Source organism: Caloenas nicobarica, chromosome 2 (assembly GCF_036013445.1).
Source record: "Caloenas nicobarica isolate bCalNic1 chromosome 2, bCalNic1.hap1, whole genome shotgun sequence".
NCBI classification, from domain to species: Eukaryota; Metazoa; Chordata; class Aves; order Columbiformes; family Columbidae; genus Caloenas; species Caloenas nicobarica.
In genome coordinates, this window is record NC_088246.1 from 31,493,769 (window position 1) to 31,514,612 (window position 20,844).

Genomic DNA, 20,844 nt, shown 5'->3' on the forward strand with positions numbered 1-20,844 from the left:
CCATTCTGAGCAATTTTGTATGACAAAGGTATTTGAAAAAAAACCTAAGAAACAAACGCAAAAGCCCTTAACTGTTGGAATCAATAAAATGCTCTGAAGTCTTTCAAGAAATTAGTTACCCATTGCTTGGATATTTTAAACTGAAATGATTGTGACAACAATTAATGTGCAAGAAAGATCCAGCCTACAGTGGAAAGGATTTGGAAGACAGACACAAGAGTTCTTGATTGCATTTAACTTTTATGATGCCCTACTGCTCCACGTAGCAGAGCTTCCAGGAACGTTCACAAGCATTTACTAGGATATGCTAATTTCTTGCTCGCTCTTGTGCTTTTGCAAAGCTCCTTCTATCACACTACCCTCTCCAATTAATCTCCAAAGTTTTTGGAGATATAATCTTTTTTTTTCTTCTGAACAGCTTATTGAACAAAGGCACAATGTAAGTATGCGTCCCTTCCTGATATTTATTCCTTTTCATCCATTTCGACAAGGTCCAACAAAATAACGCTTTATATTTGCTCTAAATCTGGAAAAATGGTTGAACAGGCTCTTGTTGTTTTTGGCTGAAGACATCATTAGATGCTAGAGGCCTTTTTCCTGCTAAAGGAAAGAGTTTCCCAAATGGATCAAGGTAGAAGGTTTATCCAAGATTAAAAGCCTAAATTTGAAAACATAGCTTTGTGTTGCCCACAGACTAAGTTCTGAAAGATCTGGAAAAGGCAGAGCTGCTTAGGACTTTTACAAAAAAAACTTTACGTTTCCTATGAAATCACTGTAAAGAGACCAGAATTATTTTAAAAGGATTATTTATTAAACATATTTCTTTACAAAGTACAATCAATGGTTTGCATTAAATTTTGGGGTTTGGCATTTGGCTGTATGTACAAAAAAGCTTAAAACAGAAAATGTGTCTTGATTTTACACATGGGACACAATACTGAGTTACCTTCCTATTTTGATTTCTACCAACATAAGCAGTTGATAATAACTTTCAGCTTATCTGCTGGTTTTTTTAAACCGAAGATGAAGCAACAACATTTCTGCAGAGTGTCAGTATTTATCAATGTACTCAATTATGACAAAGTAGAAATGAATAATCCTTTGAGAAGTTTCCACCAAGCATGAGTGAAACGTGACTTTTTTGGCAGGTTACTGGACTATCCTTATGATCCTAAAAATCTTTTTTTTGCAGTTATAAGATAAGAAGAATTGAGGAGCTAGGTAGGTTTAATAATACCCTATTAGCAGCAGTTGATAGTAAATGCAACATAAAGTTTGTTTTGTCTGTCATACAAGATGTCCTAGCAGACACTATTGTATTGTTCTCTACTTGAACAAAAGTATCTGCATGTATTGTATGTCTTTGGAAAAACAAAACAAAAATAAAGAGACAAAAAGCCATTTATTGTCATGAGTGACTATTGCCATCAGCTAATATGAATGCATTGCTAAAATTAGTGAAGACAGGAAAATGCTGTAAGGTAAATATATACAGAGTTAAAATACATTTCTTATCCACTAGATAGTGATTTTGTGGCACTGTAGTTTTCAGGATATAACCTGTGTTGAGAGCAATGTAATTTTCAGTGCAAGCTAAAGCAAAAATACCTGCCCGCTGTCATAAACATGACAAACAAATCTGGAATGTTCCAAGTAAGTTCATCTTCCACTTCTCCACTCTTGAGGCACCTTTAAGACATGGCACTTACTGTAAACCATCTAAAAATCAAGAAAAGCAGACACAATAGGCCTGAATTTTCCATAACAACTTTAAAAATCACTGCCAGAGTCACTTGCATACGTAAACGATGCCCGTGTAAGGCTTGCCAGCAAAGCATCTTTCCTGAGAACGGAGCTGGGACACTCTCTGTGTATCATAAGTGTGCGTGCTCAGAGCTGTGATCGCTGTCGTGGCTGTCGTCGTTCGCTAGTGAGTCCCCCGTGTGCTGGAGACCAGCTGCGCCGATGCCAGAGAGCTCGGAGGGGAGCAGCGTGCCCTTTTTCACATTCACCAGTTCCTTCTCCCGGGCCGCTGCCCCTTGCTGCCCCCCTTTTACCCGCTTCCACTTCATTCGTCTGTTCTGGAACCAAACTTTTACCTTCATGGAAGAAAGACAAAACAAGAAACAAAAAAGGGGTCATTGAAGGTAATAATTACCTTTTTAGCTGTAGCACAGCACATGGTGTTTTGGGTTTGTTTGTTTTTTGGTTTTTACTGTGCCTTTCTGTCTGCGTGGTAAAAAGCTTAGCGTGCCGTCCCTGAAGAGCGAGCAATCCAGTTTTGGATGGGTCACGAACCCTGGGAACGTGAGGATAACGACTGCAAAGGAGGGAAAGGGGTAAGCACGTGAAGGCAGATAGCTCCACAGGAAGATCTGAGAGTCCTTTAGAAAACATTAAAAAGCTAAAATACTCTTGAAAAAAGTATTAATGCCATTTCACAGGCAGAGTAACAGAGGCAAAATGGTTTCTATCAAGGGACTGCACAGAAGAACCTACATTTCGTGTAACACAGAGCCCTGTCTGGTGGCAGGGACCCATACTGCTGCCCCTCATGCTTATATTGCTTTTAATTACCCTCCAAAGGAGGGCTGTTACTTTGGAAAGGAACTTGCACCAAAAAGTTTGCATTGCTTTCTGTGTGTTTGTTTCCACAATCTGGTGGAGCTCCTTCAAAGCTCTTTTTTTTTTTTTCCTTTTACTTGCTGAAGTATCTGAAAGAGCATTGCTTTCCATCAAAACCTATGACTTTCCTGTCTGTTTCACAAAAGTATTTAAATTTTTCTAGTTGACTGATCCTCAATTCTACTACATTTAGCCATAGACCCTGTTCAAATTTTTCAAATAAATAAATGCCCCCAAAGCCAGGGGCCAAGGCATTCATAAATTTGAATTAAAATTGGCAAATAATTTCAGATGAGAATGGAAAAGAAATTCATAGCATGAATGAATAAAAACGTATCTGTATTTAAGTCACATTAAACCTCAAGATTTCGCTCCAGCTGAAACTCATTTCCCCTCCTCCCCTTCTCCGTATAGAAATATATGGGGGGGGGGAAGTAAACCTAAATTATTTGCACAGTTCTAAAGTACCAGCACTGCAAACCACAAAAAGTTTTTTTTGAACAGTCAAAAGAAAAAAAAATAGACGTGCATAGCATCTGTCAAATATATTAGACCAGATTAAAGGCCGATTTAAAATCAACTGAAAATATTGTCACTGAAAAGAGTATGAATAGAAGATTGTTGGGTTTGATCCATTTACAATTTATGTTGCTAAAAGCTCTCATGCGTGTGTGTCTGTGCAGCTCTTCGTATGAAGGTTCCACAGAAAAATAAACGATGTCTGCAACTTTTCACTTGGAAAGAAAGCAAGAAACCTTGCAATGTTGGTGTATCCTCTGCTGTGTTTAGCAGAATGTGTTTCAGAGTTTTAAAAGAAACAGCAAGGAACAGGCACAGCAGGACATATTGTACAACATGAGTAATAGAGCCACAAAAATGCTGTTTTGCTGAATCTGTCTTATACATCCAGGAAACATTGCAGTGTTTAACCTTTACTATCACTTTGAATTTTACATTAAAGTTTTACTGCAATTGAACTGATAGTTAACGTCGCTATCTGTATGCACATATGTGGGAAGGAAGAGAGGTATATTTATTTTTTATACTCTGTATTCCTGTTAAAGCCAATGTGAGCTGTTAAAGCCAATCACTTGGGAACAGAGAAAAACCCTTCTAGGTTAGTTAAGAGCCTCAAAGCACAGCACATCCTTTCCTTTAGTCAACTCATCAGAGCCAAGGAATCTGGCTTGTAAAGTGAAATGAGTGTACAGGGGAAGGTATTTATTACTGGCTGCTGTGATGTTGGGGATCATTCAGACTCGGGTCACGTATCAGAGGTGTCCATCGAAACAATGTCTTCAAAAGGGTACAGCATTAGCACAGCACTGGCAGCTTTCTGGGGGAAGTTAAGATGTCATTTTGTTTATTTTTCTTTTCTAAGACAAAGAAGTTTCTCTTGCAAAAGAAACTACTCCACTGGTGCCAGAGAGTGCATTAGATGCAACCGAAGTCATAATCTAAACATTATAAAATAATACACTTCAGATTCAACCCAGTACCTCAGAATGTTATTACTTTTCTTCTGAAATAAGGGTCAAGATAATTTTTTTCAGCAAGAAGAAATGACAGGATTGGAATAATGTTTAAAAGATTTAAGCAATTCTCCAGATATTTTTATGTCCTTGAACATTCTCAGAATAAGTCACGGGATTAAAAGCCTGAAACAAAATAATAGCATATACAAAAAGTGGTTTCAAAAAAAAGAAATGACAATGATGCATTTGAAGCAAAAATTTCAATCCACAGCCTGGATTCAACCTACTTTAACTTACTGGAACAGGAGACACACAGGCAAAGCACCTTCCAGATGCATCCTTTTCATTTTTGGATACTGGAGAAACTAAAGCTAATATTCCTACAGTCATTGTCAGAAATGGTTCTGGCTGGGACAGACATGAGCAGGATGAATACTGCCTGGCTCCTCATGCAGACGCTCCTTGCTGTTCCCCTCTCGCAGACAGAGCGAAACTCTTACATCTGCTGGCCTGCCATTTTTTGACTGTTTTCTACTCCAATTTAATAAATTATTCTTTTTTCTTTTCCATTTTTCCTTACAATATTTTCTTGCTTCTGCTTTTTATAATGCAAGTCACTTCATCAAAACCACAGTCCAGAACAGCTTCTCTCCTTGAGCATTTAACCCAGGAGAACCGATTGGCACCAGCCTTCAGGTAATGAGTAGCTGAGGACAAGCCGAGGAGCACCTCTTCATTCAGCTCACTTGGTCTCAGACTAGCTCCCCTAACCATGCCCTGAAATGCCTCCACCAGGGATGAGTCTAGGTCAGTGTCTCTATATTAACTGATACAAATAAAGGACAATGATTCCCCTTTCAAGAAGGGCAAGGTACATTTATAAATTCCTCAGAGGATCCAGCATGCAATGCTATTTTTGCACATGACACACTGTCTGGGAAACACGGCATTTGAGGAAAGTGGGGCTGAAAGGACTCCAGCTACCTTTGCGTGCATTCTCCTGAGTGTAGGGGGAAGAGAGTAACCCTGATGCTCCCATAGGAGAATATACACTACTGACTGGCATGTAGCTTGTCATGCTTCCAATAAATAGAAAATAGTGGGGGAAAAAAAAGGTTAAAAAAAGCTTTAGGCTTTTTCGTTAAAGACTTAATCTGCATCTGATTTACTTAGAGAATATCATATAAGAAATTTCCTTATTTGATATGTCAAATATTATTTTCAAAAGCTAGACATCAATTATAGTGAAGTTTATCACTGAAAATACTATGAGTTTGTTTCAATGTCATTTTGTCCATTAATGTACAGTGGGACTCATATGAGGGAATACATTAGGTATTTTTTAATATATATTTCTTTATGACCTCCATTATAAAGTACTGAAATCCACTTTGACCTAATTCAAAGTACACTAATGTCAGCGTGAGTTTTTCCATCGAGTGCAATAGACTCTAGATGAAGACTTTAATGCTCATGTGCTAATAATATGAGACAAGTCCTTCACTTGTTATTTCCTCTAGAGATCAATTTCAGATACTGGAATTTTTAACTTCCTTTGGAGCTGAAGGGTAAATTATGGAGGGTATAGTTGTTACTGATATGTGATCCATCTATATTTTAGTAATGGGAAGGAAGTGAAGCAAACTGTGCGAAGTACTTCAGAGTGTCAGTTTATCCAGATTCATAGAAAACCGTGCTTTTCAAATGCACAACTCATTTGAAACTTACAGGTGTTGCACAAAACACGCATCAGAATAAAATATCCCAAGAAACAAAAATGACAGAAGATAAAGAGGAGAAAGGATGAAAGAAAGAGAGAGAAAGAGCAAGAGTGATAGAAAGGAGAGAATGTTTGAAAGAAAAATAAAGAAAAAATTAAAATAAAAATAAAGGAAAGAGAAAAAGCCCTTACTGAAGTGAACTTGAAAAAGTCTTGAACTTTTTTCCAGTGAAAGAACTAACTTGTGTCATTTACAACTTTTGCAAAAACTATATCCTTTTAAAGTAGTTTAAAGATCTAGTATGACAAACTTGATACCATAGGTTTTATGAACCTTTTTATGCTGGTTTTTTTGAGTCTAAGTTAGTTCCAGCAGGAGCTGAGAGTGCTCACCTCCTCCCAGAATCAGATCCTGATTGCCTCTTATTTATTAAAATGTACTCCCTCTTCTCCACCCTCTGACTAGCAGAACTTAACTGTATAGAACAAGCATATGTATGTACGGAAAACAAAGGAAGTGGAGGGAAATGAACTATACTAAAGATGATAGTAGCATTAACAGCTGTTTCTAAATCAGCACTTACAAGCCCGTCTATTGAGCACATGTGCTTACTGGCACGAAAGCACAGTTCCTTTTCCTTTAGTCAACAAGTTGTTTAGCATCTGCATCTCCACATCTGATGATTAGACTGTTAAGATATGAGTAAATGATTTCACATTGCACATCTCCTGATGTACATGAGAAATATTTTTGCTGTGACCAACTTATTTTAAGGTCTATTCTGTAGGAATCACAGGAGGAGATTCGAAACAAGAGGGTCGACATTGTTAGTATCTCTATTACTAAAGTAATCATTATATACTTATGATATATAGATCCTTGGTAGGCTTAAGGGCCATATTATGTGCTGTCTTGCATGTATATCTTTAATACAACTTCATGATGTGGACATCAGTTCATCATTTTAGTTCCAAATGAGCTTATCACCTGAACTTCTGATTTAATACTCCTTCAGTGAGCCCTTCAGACACATTAACTTTAAGAATAGTGACTTCTACCATGCTCTGTAGAATGCAGATACTTCCTTTTGACATGGGATTTTAGCATTCTGTACTTACAGAGATACCTTCTATAATTATTGAAGTATTTCTTAACAAAAAATCTTGTCTGAAAAATGAAGGCATGACTGAATTAGAACTACTCTAGTTGCATCACATGCTTTCTTCTTTTAGGGGAAAATAAAAAAAGACATTTCTTTTTAAAAAAGCTCTTTTCTGAAATGAAATCTTTTTTCCTAAAATTAGGTTTTCTATTCCAGGTTTTAGTGGCATGAATCCCAAATGAGATTAAAATTTGAGGCCTGATATCTTGCAAACCTTAAAAACTAGGAACAAGAGCACTGTGCCAGTTGAAACTACTATTTTGCTATAAGGGATGCAGATTTCTAAGTATGAGTCTTTGAAGTCAGTATCCCAAATTCCATGTTTTATTATATCTAAATGATGTGCCAGGAAGATCAGGAAGACCACATCACCAAGCCTTTTAAATGTTCTGTCCCTGGTCAGCCATTGTCCATTTTCTTTTATTATGGTTTTGTTGGATTTGGTTGGTTTTGCTTTTGTTTTTGTGTGTGTGTTTGTTTGTTTGTTTGTTTTTAATATGTCAATTTACTTCCGTCTAATGCAGACAAACATATGGATAAGAAAAAAAAAAAAGCCTGACTTTTCAAAACTAAAAAATTTGAAAAGTTTACTTCTCAACTTTCTTTGGCTCTGAAAATGTTCCTGTTATTTTTAGATAGTACACTTATGCTGCCAAGTTTTAAAGAGAGTCAAACTCCTGAACTTTACAGAAATCACTGGTGCTATACAGCTGAAACTTACCTTTTTCACATATAGAGATAGCATTTTTGTGATAGTTTATTCAATAAAGTTGTAAAAACCAAATAGGAATGTAAAATCATGACAGTTTCTTTTCTTGTTCTGGCCTATGAAGAAATATAAGAGTTGGAAGAATGAAATCTCTTAGTTTAAAATATTTACAGAAATTATAGTCAGAGTTATTAATTCACTTCAGCAACTAAATATAACATGAGATTTTGAATAGTTCAGCTGGATTTCAATCATGCTAGATACATGGGAGAGTAAGTTAAGGTAGTTTTACTCAATTAAACTTAATTTTCTTCCTTATATGATTTAAATGAATTCCAACTTCTATTCCAAAAAACTCCTCTTAAAAATCTTAAATATATTTTGAGCTTAAAACCAGTTTAAATAAATCCAAGTATTAAATGTCTTCTTAGTTATTATGAAATAGAGCCAAAATACCTCAACTGGAGAAAATTAACCTTTCTTTGGAAATTAATGAGTGGTACCAGAATCTTCTGACTAAAATTGCTTAAGTCACCTTCTCACTGATTTAAAGTAATCTGCTCCATGTTATGTTAGAGGACCTTGCACTGAATGTGCACAAGCACTTTGCAGCAGCTGTTGAGAAAAAGGGGAGGTTTTGGCAGGTGCACAAAGGACAGCTGGAGCTTTTGGCACCCAGGAAGGTGTAGGAGGGAGTTCTAGGTTTTTGTTACATTGAAGTCAGTTGAGGTTTGGGTACTGCTTAGGTGATACATTCTCTTTTCTACCTCCCACGTTTAGACGGGGATGGAATAGACATTATATTTCAGAGGAGACCAGTGATAGGAGTATTTCGTTCCAGTTTCAGAAGCCTTTGAGAGAACTCAGTTTACCTCCCTCTACTTTGTCCAAAGTGCCACCTTCTCCACCAGTAATTTTCAGAATTAATTTCATGATCAAACAGCTAACACTTCCTATTCAAATATTCTCTTAACTAGGTTTCAGAGTTAACATACCTTAAGCAGAATGGAACACACTATTTCACATTCTTTCCTCCTACTGGCTAGCTGTACACAATCTAAGGGAGCATTTTTTAAAAAATCAGTCTCTTCTGTCCAGGGTCAAACAAATGCAACCTGTGGGCCTGCTGTTAGAACTCTCCCTACCGTATTCTCTCGATTCTCTTTATTCTTCTTAGAGTCTACCTTCATCCAATTTCTTTGCATCTATATAGAAATCTACAAAAGAAACACATGCTGGAAAACTAATTTGTGGGGAAGATCTCCTTCAGCTAAACTTTGCCTCTTTGTATAAGCAATTACTCACATGTAGAGCATTTTATGTCACGAGAAAAAAATTCTAACATGCTTCATTCTGCACCCATTTTGCACAGGCCAACTAACTGTGAAAGTTAAAAATGTGAATAGTCAAGACTGGCTTTTGTCTGAGTATGTTGATGCTTTTTTCCACTACTACTTTAGTACAAAGAAAGGCAAATGTCAAAAAGCAAGACTCAGCAGAAAGCAACCTCTGACCACTGGCCCATGACAATCCTCCAGGGCTCTATGGCTATGGAAGCCGCCTCCCTGCACAGGTAAGAATCATCCACATTTATATTCACTTAAACTATTTCCACAGTTCATGACTTCAAATCTGGAGGGACTTTTTTGCCTTCCAGAACAAGCCGGTCCCGAGTCTTTTGATGGTAAACTAGCTTCAAAATCAATATCCAGTTTTAAAGCTAGTAACCCTCAAGAAGCTGCAGCTGTTTTCAGCAGGGCCTGCCTTGAAAGGAGAAACTAGAAAGGTACTCTACATTTTTCAACGCCCTGCATAAAAATAAAAAAATCTCCTTTATTCGTAATGTTCGTATGTACCTCTCTAATACCATTTGGTCCTCCCTGATTTCTTCTCTCTGTTTTCTAAAGTGATCATGAATGAAAAATCTAAAAACCTCATATCTCCTTAAACAGCAAAAGAAGAAGCTGCATCTTTCTTGAATTGTGTCTAAAGAAGGGTAAGGGTAGGGGACAGCAGAGCCTTACTCACTTTGCAAAAGCAGCCACATGAGCTGTTAATAATTCTGTCCATATAGCATATGCTGCTTGGCACAGACAGAGGTTTCTCCCCACCCAGAACCCCACGGGGATTCTCTGCAGGTGTAGGGTCCATTCACAACTAAGAGCTTGAGGCACTTGGATCTTTGCACATGGAATTACTTGTTTGAATCCAATCAATACTACAAAAGTAAATACAGTGTTTGAAGTTTTGCCATGTACTTTTTAAAAAAAAATAATTATAGTACAGATCAAAATTATGTATGAGTTATAATTAAGTATGCCAGAAGCATTCTTTCCTAAGAAAGAACAAACTGAGTTAGCACAGCAACTGTTACTGCTGGTATTTATATTGCTCAAGAAAAATGTAAAAGTATTAGTGTGTTTTACTTTATTAAGAGTGTTGCTTTAAATAAAACAAACAATCCAAAGGATTTCAAGCCACACAGGCTCATTACTGCAGTGTGTACAGAGAGTGCTTAACACATGGAAGCTTGGAATGAGCAGCTGCCTTTCAGAGAAGACATGACAGCACAATAAATCAGACAGATATGGTCAAGCTTGTCCTATCAATCCATTATTTGATTTTGTTTGAAAGTATACAGGGGAATAATTTTACTACCTGACCTTAGAAATCTAGCTTCCTAAGATAATAAACTAGTCATGCTGTGTGATGCATTGAGAGACATTGACTCCTCCAGAGGTCATTCAGAACAAATGCCCTGTTGAGGAACATTGAACTCTCTTGTTTCTCACTCAGTTACTACAAAAAACTACTCTTAGCTTACCAGTCAAGTCTAAAAAATGCAGTGGTCAGCTTCCCCTGAGCGCTGTGATGCTGAAAAGGATTTGAATGAAGTCACTTGTGACGCAGGACAGAGAGAACCTGGTCTGGAGGAAACTTTTCTAATGGAACACTTCATTTATTATTTGTATAGTCATAACAATGCAGTGCAATAGTGTGGGCTATGGCCCCATTGCCGTAGGTACTACACCAACATTGCCCAAATGCATTTGTATCATAATTCCACCTGCTTCTCTTTGTGGTAGAAAAAGGCATTACAAAGCTTCTTCCTTTGTCAATGATCCCGTATTGGTTCCACATACATGGAAGCCAAGCACAGATGCAAAAGCACTCTTCATTTTGACAAAATTTTGTCTTTTATCTATGCAACATCAATGCCTTCAGACCTTTTATAACTGATCGGTGGCTTCTGGGTGGCTATTGGAAAATAAAGTTAAGAAGAAATAAACCTTCCCATTGCCATCAGCAGAATTTAATCTGACTAGGTGGGATTTTCCGTTTATGTTGGCAAACAGAAGCATTGCATATTTGGATTGTTTATTCCGGTAACCTTAGCTAGCCTGCAGAACTGCAACATTACTCTTTTGATTAGCTCCACGCAAAAAGTTCTTGCGAGGTGGAAAGAGCTCCTACTCTTTCTATATTTGGCAGGACCAGCTCCATAAAAATGTCCATTTTGCCACGCCTCTGATACCCCACTGCAGCTGCTTCCTCTCCTCATCCCACAGTGAGATATTAAAAAGTTTGCATGGAACTTTCTCCAAGTTTATCTGGATGTACAAAAAAGCCAAGAATGCGCTTGTCAAGGTTACAAATACCTAGGGAGCTAAGACAGTTTTTAGGCTAACTGGCTCTTCAAAAAATAAAAGAAGCCTGCCAGCTGAAAATTATTAACTGCTGGCTGAGCAGGGATTGTGAGTGCACTCTATAAGAGATGGAGCAGGAATTATATGTACCTATACTGCTGGAATTCTTACAATACCATAATAGAGCCATCCTACCACCAGATGTGCTTATAATGCTCTCAAAGTACACTCTTAATATCTAGGCAATTGAGGCACTTATTTCATTTCATTTCATCCTCCTGTCTTGTAACTCGGGTTTCCTTTTTAGGGAGTGATAGGATTACTTCCTTGTCCTGATCCATATGTCGTGAGGGTTTTCTTTCATTATTATTTTTGTGAAATGGCCTTCCATGAGTCATTTATGTTTGAACTGATCTTGTAAGTTGTTTCAAAAGTCAAATGGAGCCTTACTTTGATGACTGCAGAAAACTTTAATACCCTTATATAGCTTTTTAAATATGGTCAGACATACATTTTTTTCTACAGCTTGTTTAAATGCCAGAAAGGTAATTATGAAGTGTTAGTTGGTCAGTGCCTCTTTTAAGCTGTGGCGTATGGTTGAAATTATCACTATAGTCAAGAAGAATATAGAGCTTTCTTAAGATAATAGGCTCTGTGATTTATTTCACATCTTGGGAAATAGCTGAAAGTTTTAACTTTGGGATGACCCACCAGTACTTTCCCCAGTTTATTTTTTGTTCTTCTGCCTTTTAAATAATATGACACTTGTCATTTTTTTTAAAACCTAGTAAAAAAAAATATGCTAAACAATTCGTTCCATTAGGGATTGGGTCTGCTCTCAAACCTATTTTCTGAGAAGATACATCAGTTCACTCGATACTCACTGCTGGTTTTTGTCATTGCATTATCTGAAGCAAGTTTCAGTTCTCTGTGTGCAAATTCAGTGTTTCATGAGAGATCAAGAGAGCTTCTAACAAAAATAGGTCTACAGTCTGTGATGAGATCAAAGTTCTCACTTGTATGTTCACTTATGTCAAATAAAGGAACTACAGCCTATCAGGTACCATTTTCTGCAATGCAGCCTGTAGGGGAAAAAACAGTAAAGGAAAACTGTTCCAGAAATAGCAATTTTCTAAAAATGCTACTTCACCGAAGAACATGGGTTGTTTTTGGAATTCCATCAATATATTTTAATTGAGTCACAATAATTTTAGAGAAAGGACTGGCTTTGTTGCATCTGTTTAAGATAGGTATCAAATATGATCTCCTCTGTTGGATTGCTAGTAAAAGAAAATAATAACAGCAGTAAGTAAACAAATAGATGCTGTTATCCCATTCAAGAATAATCACTCATTCTGCTAATCATGGAAAGACAGGTCCTGAATATCAGTTCAGTCTCTTAACTGGAAAAAAACACCAAATATTAGTATCACACCAGGTTCATCCTGGAGTACTTTTTTTAAGTCACTGAAGGAATGCTGATGTAAAACAAGTATGCAAGAAGAGTCAAGCCTTTTGATTCACTGCACTCTGAAGGCTGCCATATACCATGGAAACCTACACCCGGTTCCATGTCTATTTTTGCAATTTTTCTATCAAAGCAATATATTTGATTTTTAAAAGCAACACTTCTAATTGAAAAAATTGGAAGTGGCTTCATTACTTGGTTTAGTATGATTCAGAAACAGAAAAAGACATCCACAGTTCCCTCTCAATTTTCTTTTTGTTGCCGATTAACAATACAGTTTTTATGCTATCATTTTTTTTCTCTCAGACCGTTTTATTGTGGCAAGATACAGAACTGAACTCTATCGAGCTAAAAATCTTAATGTTTTCCTTTTCTAAGCAAGGGTGGCTTTAAGCAGGAAGGTAGGAAGGAAGGAAGGAAGGGAGTTATCTCTAGCAGCTCAGTTGTCACTCTGTGATAATCCGGGGAAGCAGAGAAGAATTATATTAGATAATTAGATAGACTAACCATAATTCTATGGAAATTATCAGCATTATCAGCAGAACACTTAGAACTGGCATTATGTGACAGCTAGGAAACAGCAAGTGCTCCGATGACTTAAACGAATTCTCCGTACTTGTGTAGCACAGGCTACCTTTTCTCCTTCAGAAACAATATTCAATATTTATCTGTCCCTTTCCTGTATGTTAAGAGCTTTTAATTTAACTATTTCCTTTAGGATAGTGAACCATCTCTTCATTTAGTGGTACTACTCAACTTGACCTTTGAAGAAAAGAATAAAGAATTTATCAGGGAGAACAGTTAACTTGCAGGCCAAATTCACCATTGTCTGAATTCAGCTGATTGATTCCCATCAAACTGGCCAGCAGATATTTCTTAATTTTTTTTTATTGTTGCTTAGTTCCACACCAACTCTACCTTTGTCACTGAGACAAAAATTCATTCTTCCTTCTCTTAGCTGTCACAATCAGGTGTAGAAGTTAATCTATTTCTCTCAGCTTACCTCAGTCTGTGGAAATGAAAACCAAAAAATTTTATCCATTGTTTGATACAAAGTGGTATGCTTTATAAATATAGCAGACATATTTAAGTAAGTGAAAATGATCCCAGTGGAACCTGGCAACACCTTCAAGTCAAACAAGAGAAATTACTGGCTTCTTCTTGACAAACTGGAAGGAACAGCCATTCTCTAGAAGCATTCAAGGAAAAAAAAATGTTTAATTTGCTCGTGTGAATAAGTGTGTGTTCATATGTATAGGAAAGGCCAGATTTTCACTGCGCTGTCTACTTATGGCAAGAGTTAATGAAACTCAGGAAAACTGCAAAACTTATCATATCTAGAGTTCACAAATCATGGTGCTATTTTGATACCTTCCCTTGAATATATCATCATATTGGCTGTATCTAAAGTAATCCCTCAATCTGAAGAAAGAATGGCTGTCTGTCAGTGGGCAAAAAGCTTCCAATTTTAATAATAAAATTGTAGCAATCTTTCATCAGATTTGATGTACTTGAGTCCAGTATTCTAAATGTCTTTACTAAAATACATTTTTTAAATGAGTATGTTGATGTAACTATTATTTGAAATGTGACTGGACTACCCATTTACTGTGTTGGGATGTGATCCTGAAACACTTCAGTACATGAAGTGTTTAACATGAATATTTCCATTAGAAATCAATATGACAACGTACATGAGGAAACTTGAGCACATGCAGGAGTGTTTCCTGGACCAGGGTTTGGTGAGTAGGAGACCCAACAACACTGATAAGAAATTCCATCATCTCCTCTGCTTTCATAGTGCAGAGTAAGATAAAGTGGTTAAAAATGCCTGTATTCTAGTTTTGCTGGTGTTCCCATTCTTGCTGCCATCTGGAAACGGGTTGTTCAGAAACTCTGTACAAATGGCAACTGCATATATTTAGTACACTAAAACAAGATGCTCATATTTGTTGTGTGCAGGGAAATCAACTGCTTGTGCATGTAGTATTTGGGACCTACCACTTCTTCAGCCACATCATTGTGGACAGATTAGAAAAGATGTGCACCAGTTTAACAGATATATTACTCGTGCTTTTTCTTCCATCTCTGCCTACTAGATGAAACTAATTTGTAGCTGGTATGTATAAAAATATTAATTACTTGCATAGCAGAGAGATAATAAATGTGTATCATTTTGCTATAAGCATTCAATCTGATATATTGACTTATCTATTACTAAAATAAACAAGAGCTCAACTGTGAGAAGCTCCTAACCACTGGTAAATATGGGGCAAGCATTTAAAGTCCATTGTTTTGCATCAGTACCTGTCTTTCAGTGAGGTCAAGGTTTACTGCTATCTCATATCGCCTCAGCCTGGTCAAATAGTTATGATGAGCAAATTCTGCTTCTAGCTCTCTGATTTGCTCCTTGGTGAAAGCTGTCCTTTCCTTCCTGGGTTTACTGTTGACCTCTGACTTGTAGTTTCCTTCTTGGGAATCTGGAAAAAAAGGAAAAAAAAAAAAAAAGATGAAAAAATTGAAGTAATGACAAGTGTATAGCTAAGTAGCAAACAAGCCCAAAGATAACACTGTGCTAACAATGTCCTTAAGTTGCATTCTTCGAACTTTCTTCCCCCAGAAACAGATCCTTGCTTTCATACCTATGGATTCTTCACTGTAAATCTGGAAAGAAGCAGTAATTCTGACAGACATGAGCTGCTGCTTCCATTCCGGCATGTCAAACTTTAGCTTAAAACCTTGCAGTGTTTCATTTCCTAACAGTTCTCTGTAGGATTTCTGCAAAGCTTCAAGTCCTTCCCACTTCTGGCAACTTTCAGTGCATCCAGCCAGTACAGGATGTGTATCATTTGACTGGTGTCTTAATGAGTAATACTTCAAGAATCCCTCTCTCCTATCACTTCGCTTTAAGCCAAAGCTCTATTTTAAAGAACACACTTTAAGGTTTAGTCTAGTTACACTTTCAGGGAAAGGTAATAGACAAAGTGTAGAAAATACAGCATGCATCAAAAAGAAATCCCACATATTAATGAGATCTCCTCCTATTTATGCCACAGTGCAAGAGAGAGGTTATCCATGATTGGTATCAGTGTAGGAAATTTGCTACCGCTATAGCTCATTACCTAAGGATTACTTTGGCCAAAATCGGAGGAGCTTTGCTGACAGTTTCATTACCACCCTTCTGATTCCTTTTACTCTCAGAAACAGGTACATCTGGTCCTGAGCCAAACTACTGAACTCAGTGGCAGTAATTCTACTGCTGTCAGTGAAATCTGTTTAAATAAAGAGATCGAAAACCAGAAAACAGAGAAAGAGTTGAATAAAAAGAAAAAGAAAAAAAAAAAAAAAAAAAGAAGACCAGACATTTATAAGTTTGGGTACGATACAACACCTATAAATCTAAAATTAGCAGGAGATCAGTGGGAGTATCATTAGTCAAATTCTGGCCTCATGAACCATCTTAAAAATGTCACAGATAAATTCACACTTCAGCTGCTGATTTAAATAGAAACCTGCATCAACATCCAAATGAACAGGCCCTCAAGAAATCACTCCCTGGCACTCTGTGTCAGATGAATCATCGACATGCCTGAGAATGTCCAACTGGCCAGTGGGTTTCATTTCAAAACTAGTCAACTGTCTACATTTTCACTTTTTGTCAGTTACTCTGTTGCTTGGAATGGATTTGTTGTTTTGGGGGTTTTTTTTTGTTTTTATGTTGTTTGTTTTTTGTTGGTGTGGGGGTTTTTTTTTGTGAGAACTGCTGATGTTTGACTCAGTTTTATGGTCATTAACTTTGAATGTTTTAAAGTTAATGGACTGAAATCACCAACCTCTTAACTTTTGCTGACATGCCAACTTTGCTTCAGATGTGGTTCTGCTGCTGGTGTGTATGACTGAGGATATCAAACAACCTTGTTGAATGGGTTTGGAAGCTGTTCGGCACAACTGCAGTAGGGATTTTCTAGGACAGGACCCATTAGATGGCACACCCATTCACTACAGCGTGGGGCCAGAGTCCATTATCCAAACACAACATAGAACTCTTGACAGATCAAAACCACATTAAACCTAGAAGTTCACGTTTCTTCCCTCATACTAGTTAGCAAACTAGAGTCACTATAACTTCTCTCTGAATTTTTCTGTCACAGGAGCATGCACATTGCTTTTCTTCCTCGAAATTTCCTTGTCTGCCGCCTCATCATAAGGTCCAAATACTATGTAGATGACCCAGTCCTAAATCCGTACATCCCAATATCAGCATTCCAATGAATCACTGAAAAGAGATATCTAACTAATTTTTCTTAGCATCAGACTCACTATTTTTATACCACCACAGACATGTTTAACACGTGTTTTAAAGCAGGTAGGTGTGCATACTGCTTATCTGCAGTACAACATGGAAGTGTACTTCATGCAAGTTATTGCCAAAGTCCTTTTAACTCCCTTGGTAAACCTGTGCCCATGTGAGGCCATGAACCAAGAAGTCTTCCCATGTCAGTACTGGCTGTAAGAAAGACCGACTCACTGGCTTCCAAACTAAATGTTGCAACCTTAAATAAAAGTAATATGCCTACACATGATACGAACACCACATTGAAAATTAAATACTAAAAATGAAGACATAAGCCTGGAAATGCAACAGAAACTGCAATCAAAGGTGTAAAAGTTTGGTGGCTACTGCTATCGTAAATGGTCAAAGGGAAAAACTTCAGGAGTACCCATCCAATCATCTCTGAGGAGGATACTGATCTCTATAAGTGACTGGAACTTATAAGACAAACAATTTTTCTGCAAGCAGATGGTTCCATGAGGAAAACAGAATTACTGTACAGCCAGTAAAACAATAATGAGCCAAGCTGTCATTCAAGTTAATGCTCATAGTTCTGAGTTCCCAATTTACAAAAGCAGTTAGCATCTAAATTCCAGGTTTCTGGGATACTGTTGTAAGGAAAGAGAAGTGTAACTGCATGAGTAGCATTTGTCCTTCATGTTTGACATCATAGAGGATTCAGCACTGCTAGCAATGTCAGCCCACGCAGATCCTGTGTGAACATTAGCATGCTTGGACAATTGGTTATTTAGACATTTCTGCCATTGCTGGATACTACCTTTAAGTCAATGCTGGATTGTTAAGTGCCTGGCAGCCATAGTTTTGTCAGCGCTATGATTTCGTCAGCAGACTGACACAGGGGAAAAGTTTCAGTTTTTTATTTATTTGTTGTGAATGTCATTGAATGCATTTGTAATAGCCAAGATACTCTGAAAAAAACCCCACGTGATATATTCAAATACTGCTGAAAGCAAAAGTTGGAGAGGTACGCAGAAACCTGAGACAGGTAGACAAAAAGCTGACTCCTTCTCAGTACTGAGGTTCAGGCAACAGAACAACTGTAATCCTAGGAAATATGTTTCAGCAAAAATCTGCGCAGTAAGACAATGGTATTTTTCTTAATGCATTTGATGTATTCAAAATATATCTAAAAAGAGACTTGGATGCCAGTTAGGTGAACACCAGTTATGAACTCTTGCTGTCATCTGACTTTTTTTGCTGTGGTGTTGCTGCAGTTAATATAAAGATTGCCTTTTATTTCCTATTGACTATATAGTAATAGTAATTTTAGAAATTTTCATTGTTCTAATTTACAAAGAGGTAAATCTAGGTTTTCTGATTGTTTCTTTTTAACAGTCTCTATACAGCCAGGATTGGGAGCTCCCATCTCTTTCTGACCTTCGGGTCTCTGATTATATCACCTGACCAGCTTCCCTTTGGTGGAAAATGGGTGGGAGACTTGGAAGAGATTTTTGGCAGAACTCATGTCAGCCTACATCTGTTTTGCAGCTGTTGCAACTAAGACAAGAAAAAAAGTCCCCACAACCTTCGTTTTCTTCTACTGGCTACATTTTATGCCAAATGGTAGGTGTAGAGGCACAGAACAAAGCCTAGGGGGATCTAAGTTACACTCCTTGCCTCTCAAAAGGCACATGTAAAATATATATAGATGGTACAAACCACTTGATGAAAAATACAGCAATCTATATTGTCTGTCTTCTGCCTTCTCTCAGACAAATTCTGGCACACTCTCAGAAGATGTAGCCTACATGCAGGTATTAGTACCTTATCAGTCTCTCTTTGGCAAACCTTTGTTCTTTGGATGTCAAGTAATGTAGGCAGTTAAACACTGCTTTGAGGGATACAGGTCATACCTCTTTCTCAGAACTGTTTTTGTCAGCTTTCAAAAATTCGAGGCAGTGTTACTTCTACTTTACTCTAAGGAAAGGATTGCTCTTCATCCCAACATCTGTGTTGTCCTGCCAGAGTTCCTATTTCCTTCTCTCTTCATCACTGAGAGATGAAGCATACCAAGTAAACACAGGTCCTAACTCCTGTGTGTAGCATATGAAAAGTGGTTATTGTGGTGGTTTTGCTTTTGATGCATGCCTAGGGAAAGAAAGGACTGGTCACGGAATAGCAAAAAGAGAGTGGTCAGAATAACCATGATACAAAGATCTGCTGCTAACAGGGTAGGGTCAGAATCACCGGCAAAATGTGCAAGAAGCACCTGCTATTTTTTCTTCGATTAGTTCAACAGCTTTTCTCAGAAAGAAATGAAGTGTCGGTGAATACCTGCAATGGAAGATCCCAGACAATAATTTTCAAAAATAAGTCAGATTGGTAGCACTCTATTAACAGTTGCAGATGGTTTTGAGATCCTGATATCCGTACTGACAGTGAATAGTGACAATAACCACTAATGATTTGTGACAAAAAGGCCCTCAGAATTTCACCCCTATAGTTATTATTCAATGTCCAGGTTTTCAACTTTCACTCACATTTTCCAACACTTCTTCTGAGAAAGCCTCTACCATGAACAACCTATTTCTAAATTTAATTCACTATAAATTTATAGTAAAGTTGGCTAAATGGCTGAATTAAATGTTCTTCGTTGTATACCTTCCTCTAAACGATGCTCAAGTGTTTGCAGAGAACAACTACTACATGGTTTTTTACTTTAAAATGAAGCAATCTGTGCAAAGTCATCAATGTGAAAAAGCTTGTAACTTCTGAGTAAAGTTGTGTGAAAAAGCATTTCTTTCAAATTTAATTCCTATATATTTGTTTACATCACTAACGTGTAAACAAAAGCTTTAGATCTTCTAAACATCAACAGGACACAGCAATGATATCTGATTCAATGCAAAAAGCTTTTCTTTTTTGTTTTTTTTTCCTTCAAGATATTGACAATGTGAAGTTAGGGAAAAGTACTTCACTATCAGAGCAAAATATCATTAATCTGAAATATACATATGAATAAAATAAGCAACTTTATACTATTACAGAGATATTGCGGAGAGGACAAATATATTTTAATGCTCAGAAGCACATACTTGTATACAGCTGAATTGCCTAATCTAATTGTTTCTGATGCTTTATAGTTAATCACATTTTCTGACAAAATGAAATAGTTCACTGAGGCACAAGCAAGGATCTTGCATAAAGGTCTCCACATGGTTCCTCTTGTTCTGCCAGCAACTATGTGTGAGAACAAGACTTACCCAGACTTTCAAATATTTTGGATATTTAATAGAGAATACTATACAGTTTTTCCATGACATTTTTTTCTGTTTTCATTTCAAAGTTGCTCAGAAGTCATATGTATCCAAAACACAGCCCATTGCTTTGCAGGATTCTAATTTAGATTCTTACTCCCTACTTTTGAGTATAATCTTTGTACCAAAAAATTAGTTAACTCCTGGCCTTTATAAAACCACATAGTTAAGCTTACATTTGATGCACCTACTCTTATTTGCACCAGATGCAACCAAATGCTGCAGACTTAATTAGTCTATATTTGTTTAATATTTTTTCTTCTCTTTAGAGTCATTTAAATAATATTCTTATAAGATTTTGCTCGGTTAAAAGTACAGGTCCAAATCATGGAACATATTCTGAGTGCCTCTTTTGAGAATGTCATTAAATGTATTTCTGGAGCTGCAATTTAGTGAATTTAGAGAACCCTTTTTGAAAATTGAAAC

General features: G+C 37.0%; 1 protein-coding gene across 1 annotated transcript in view; it reads right to left on the reverse strand.

Annotated features, from left to right (window-relative positions):
- Positions 1-789: 789 nt before the first annotated feature.
- MEOX2 (mesenchyme homeobox 2) overlaps positions 790-20,844 on the reverse strand; it is a 54,174-nt gene continuing 34,119 nt past the window's right edge. Inside the window, exons 2-3 of the mRNA XM_065629657.1 lie at positions 15,115-15,287; positions 790-2,099 (exon numbers count right to left, since the gene is read on the reverse strand). Of these exons, the coding sequence (XP_065485729.1) occupies positions 1,875-2,099; positions 15,115-15,287 (398 nt within the window). The 3' untranslated portion in view covers positions 790-1,874. The remainder of the gene's footprint in view (positions 2,100-15,114; positions 15,288-20,844) is intronic.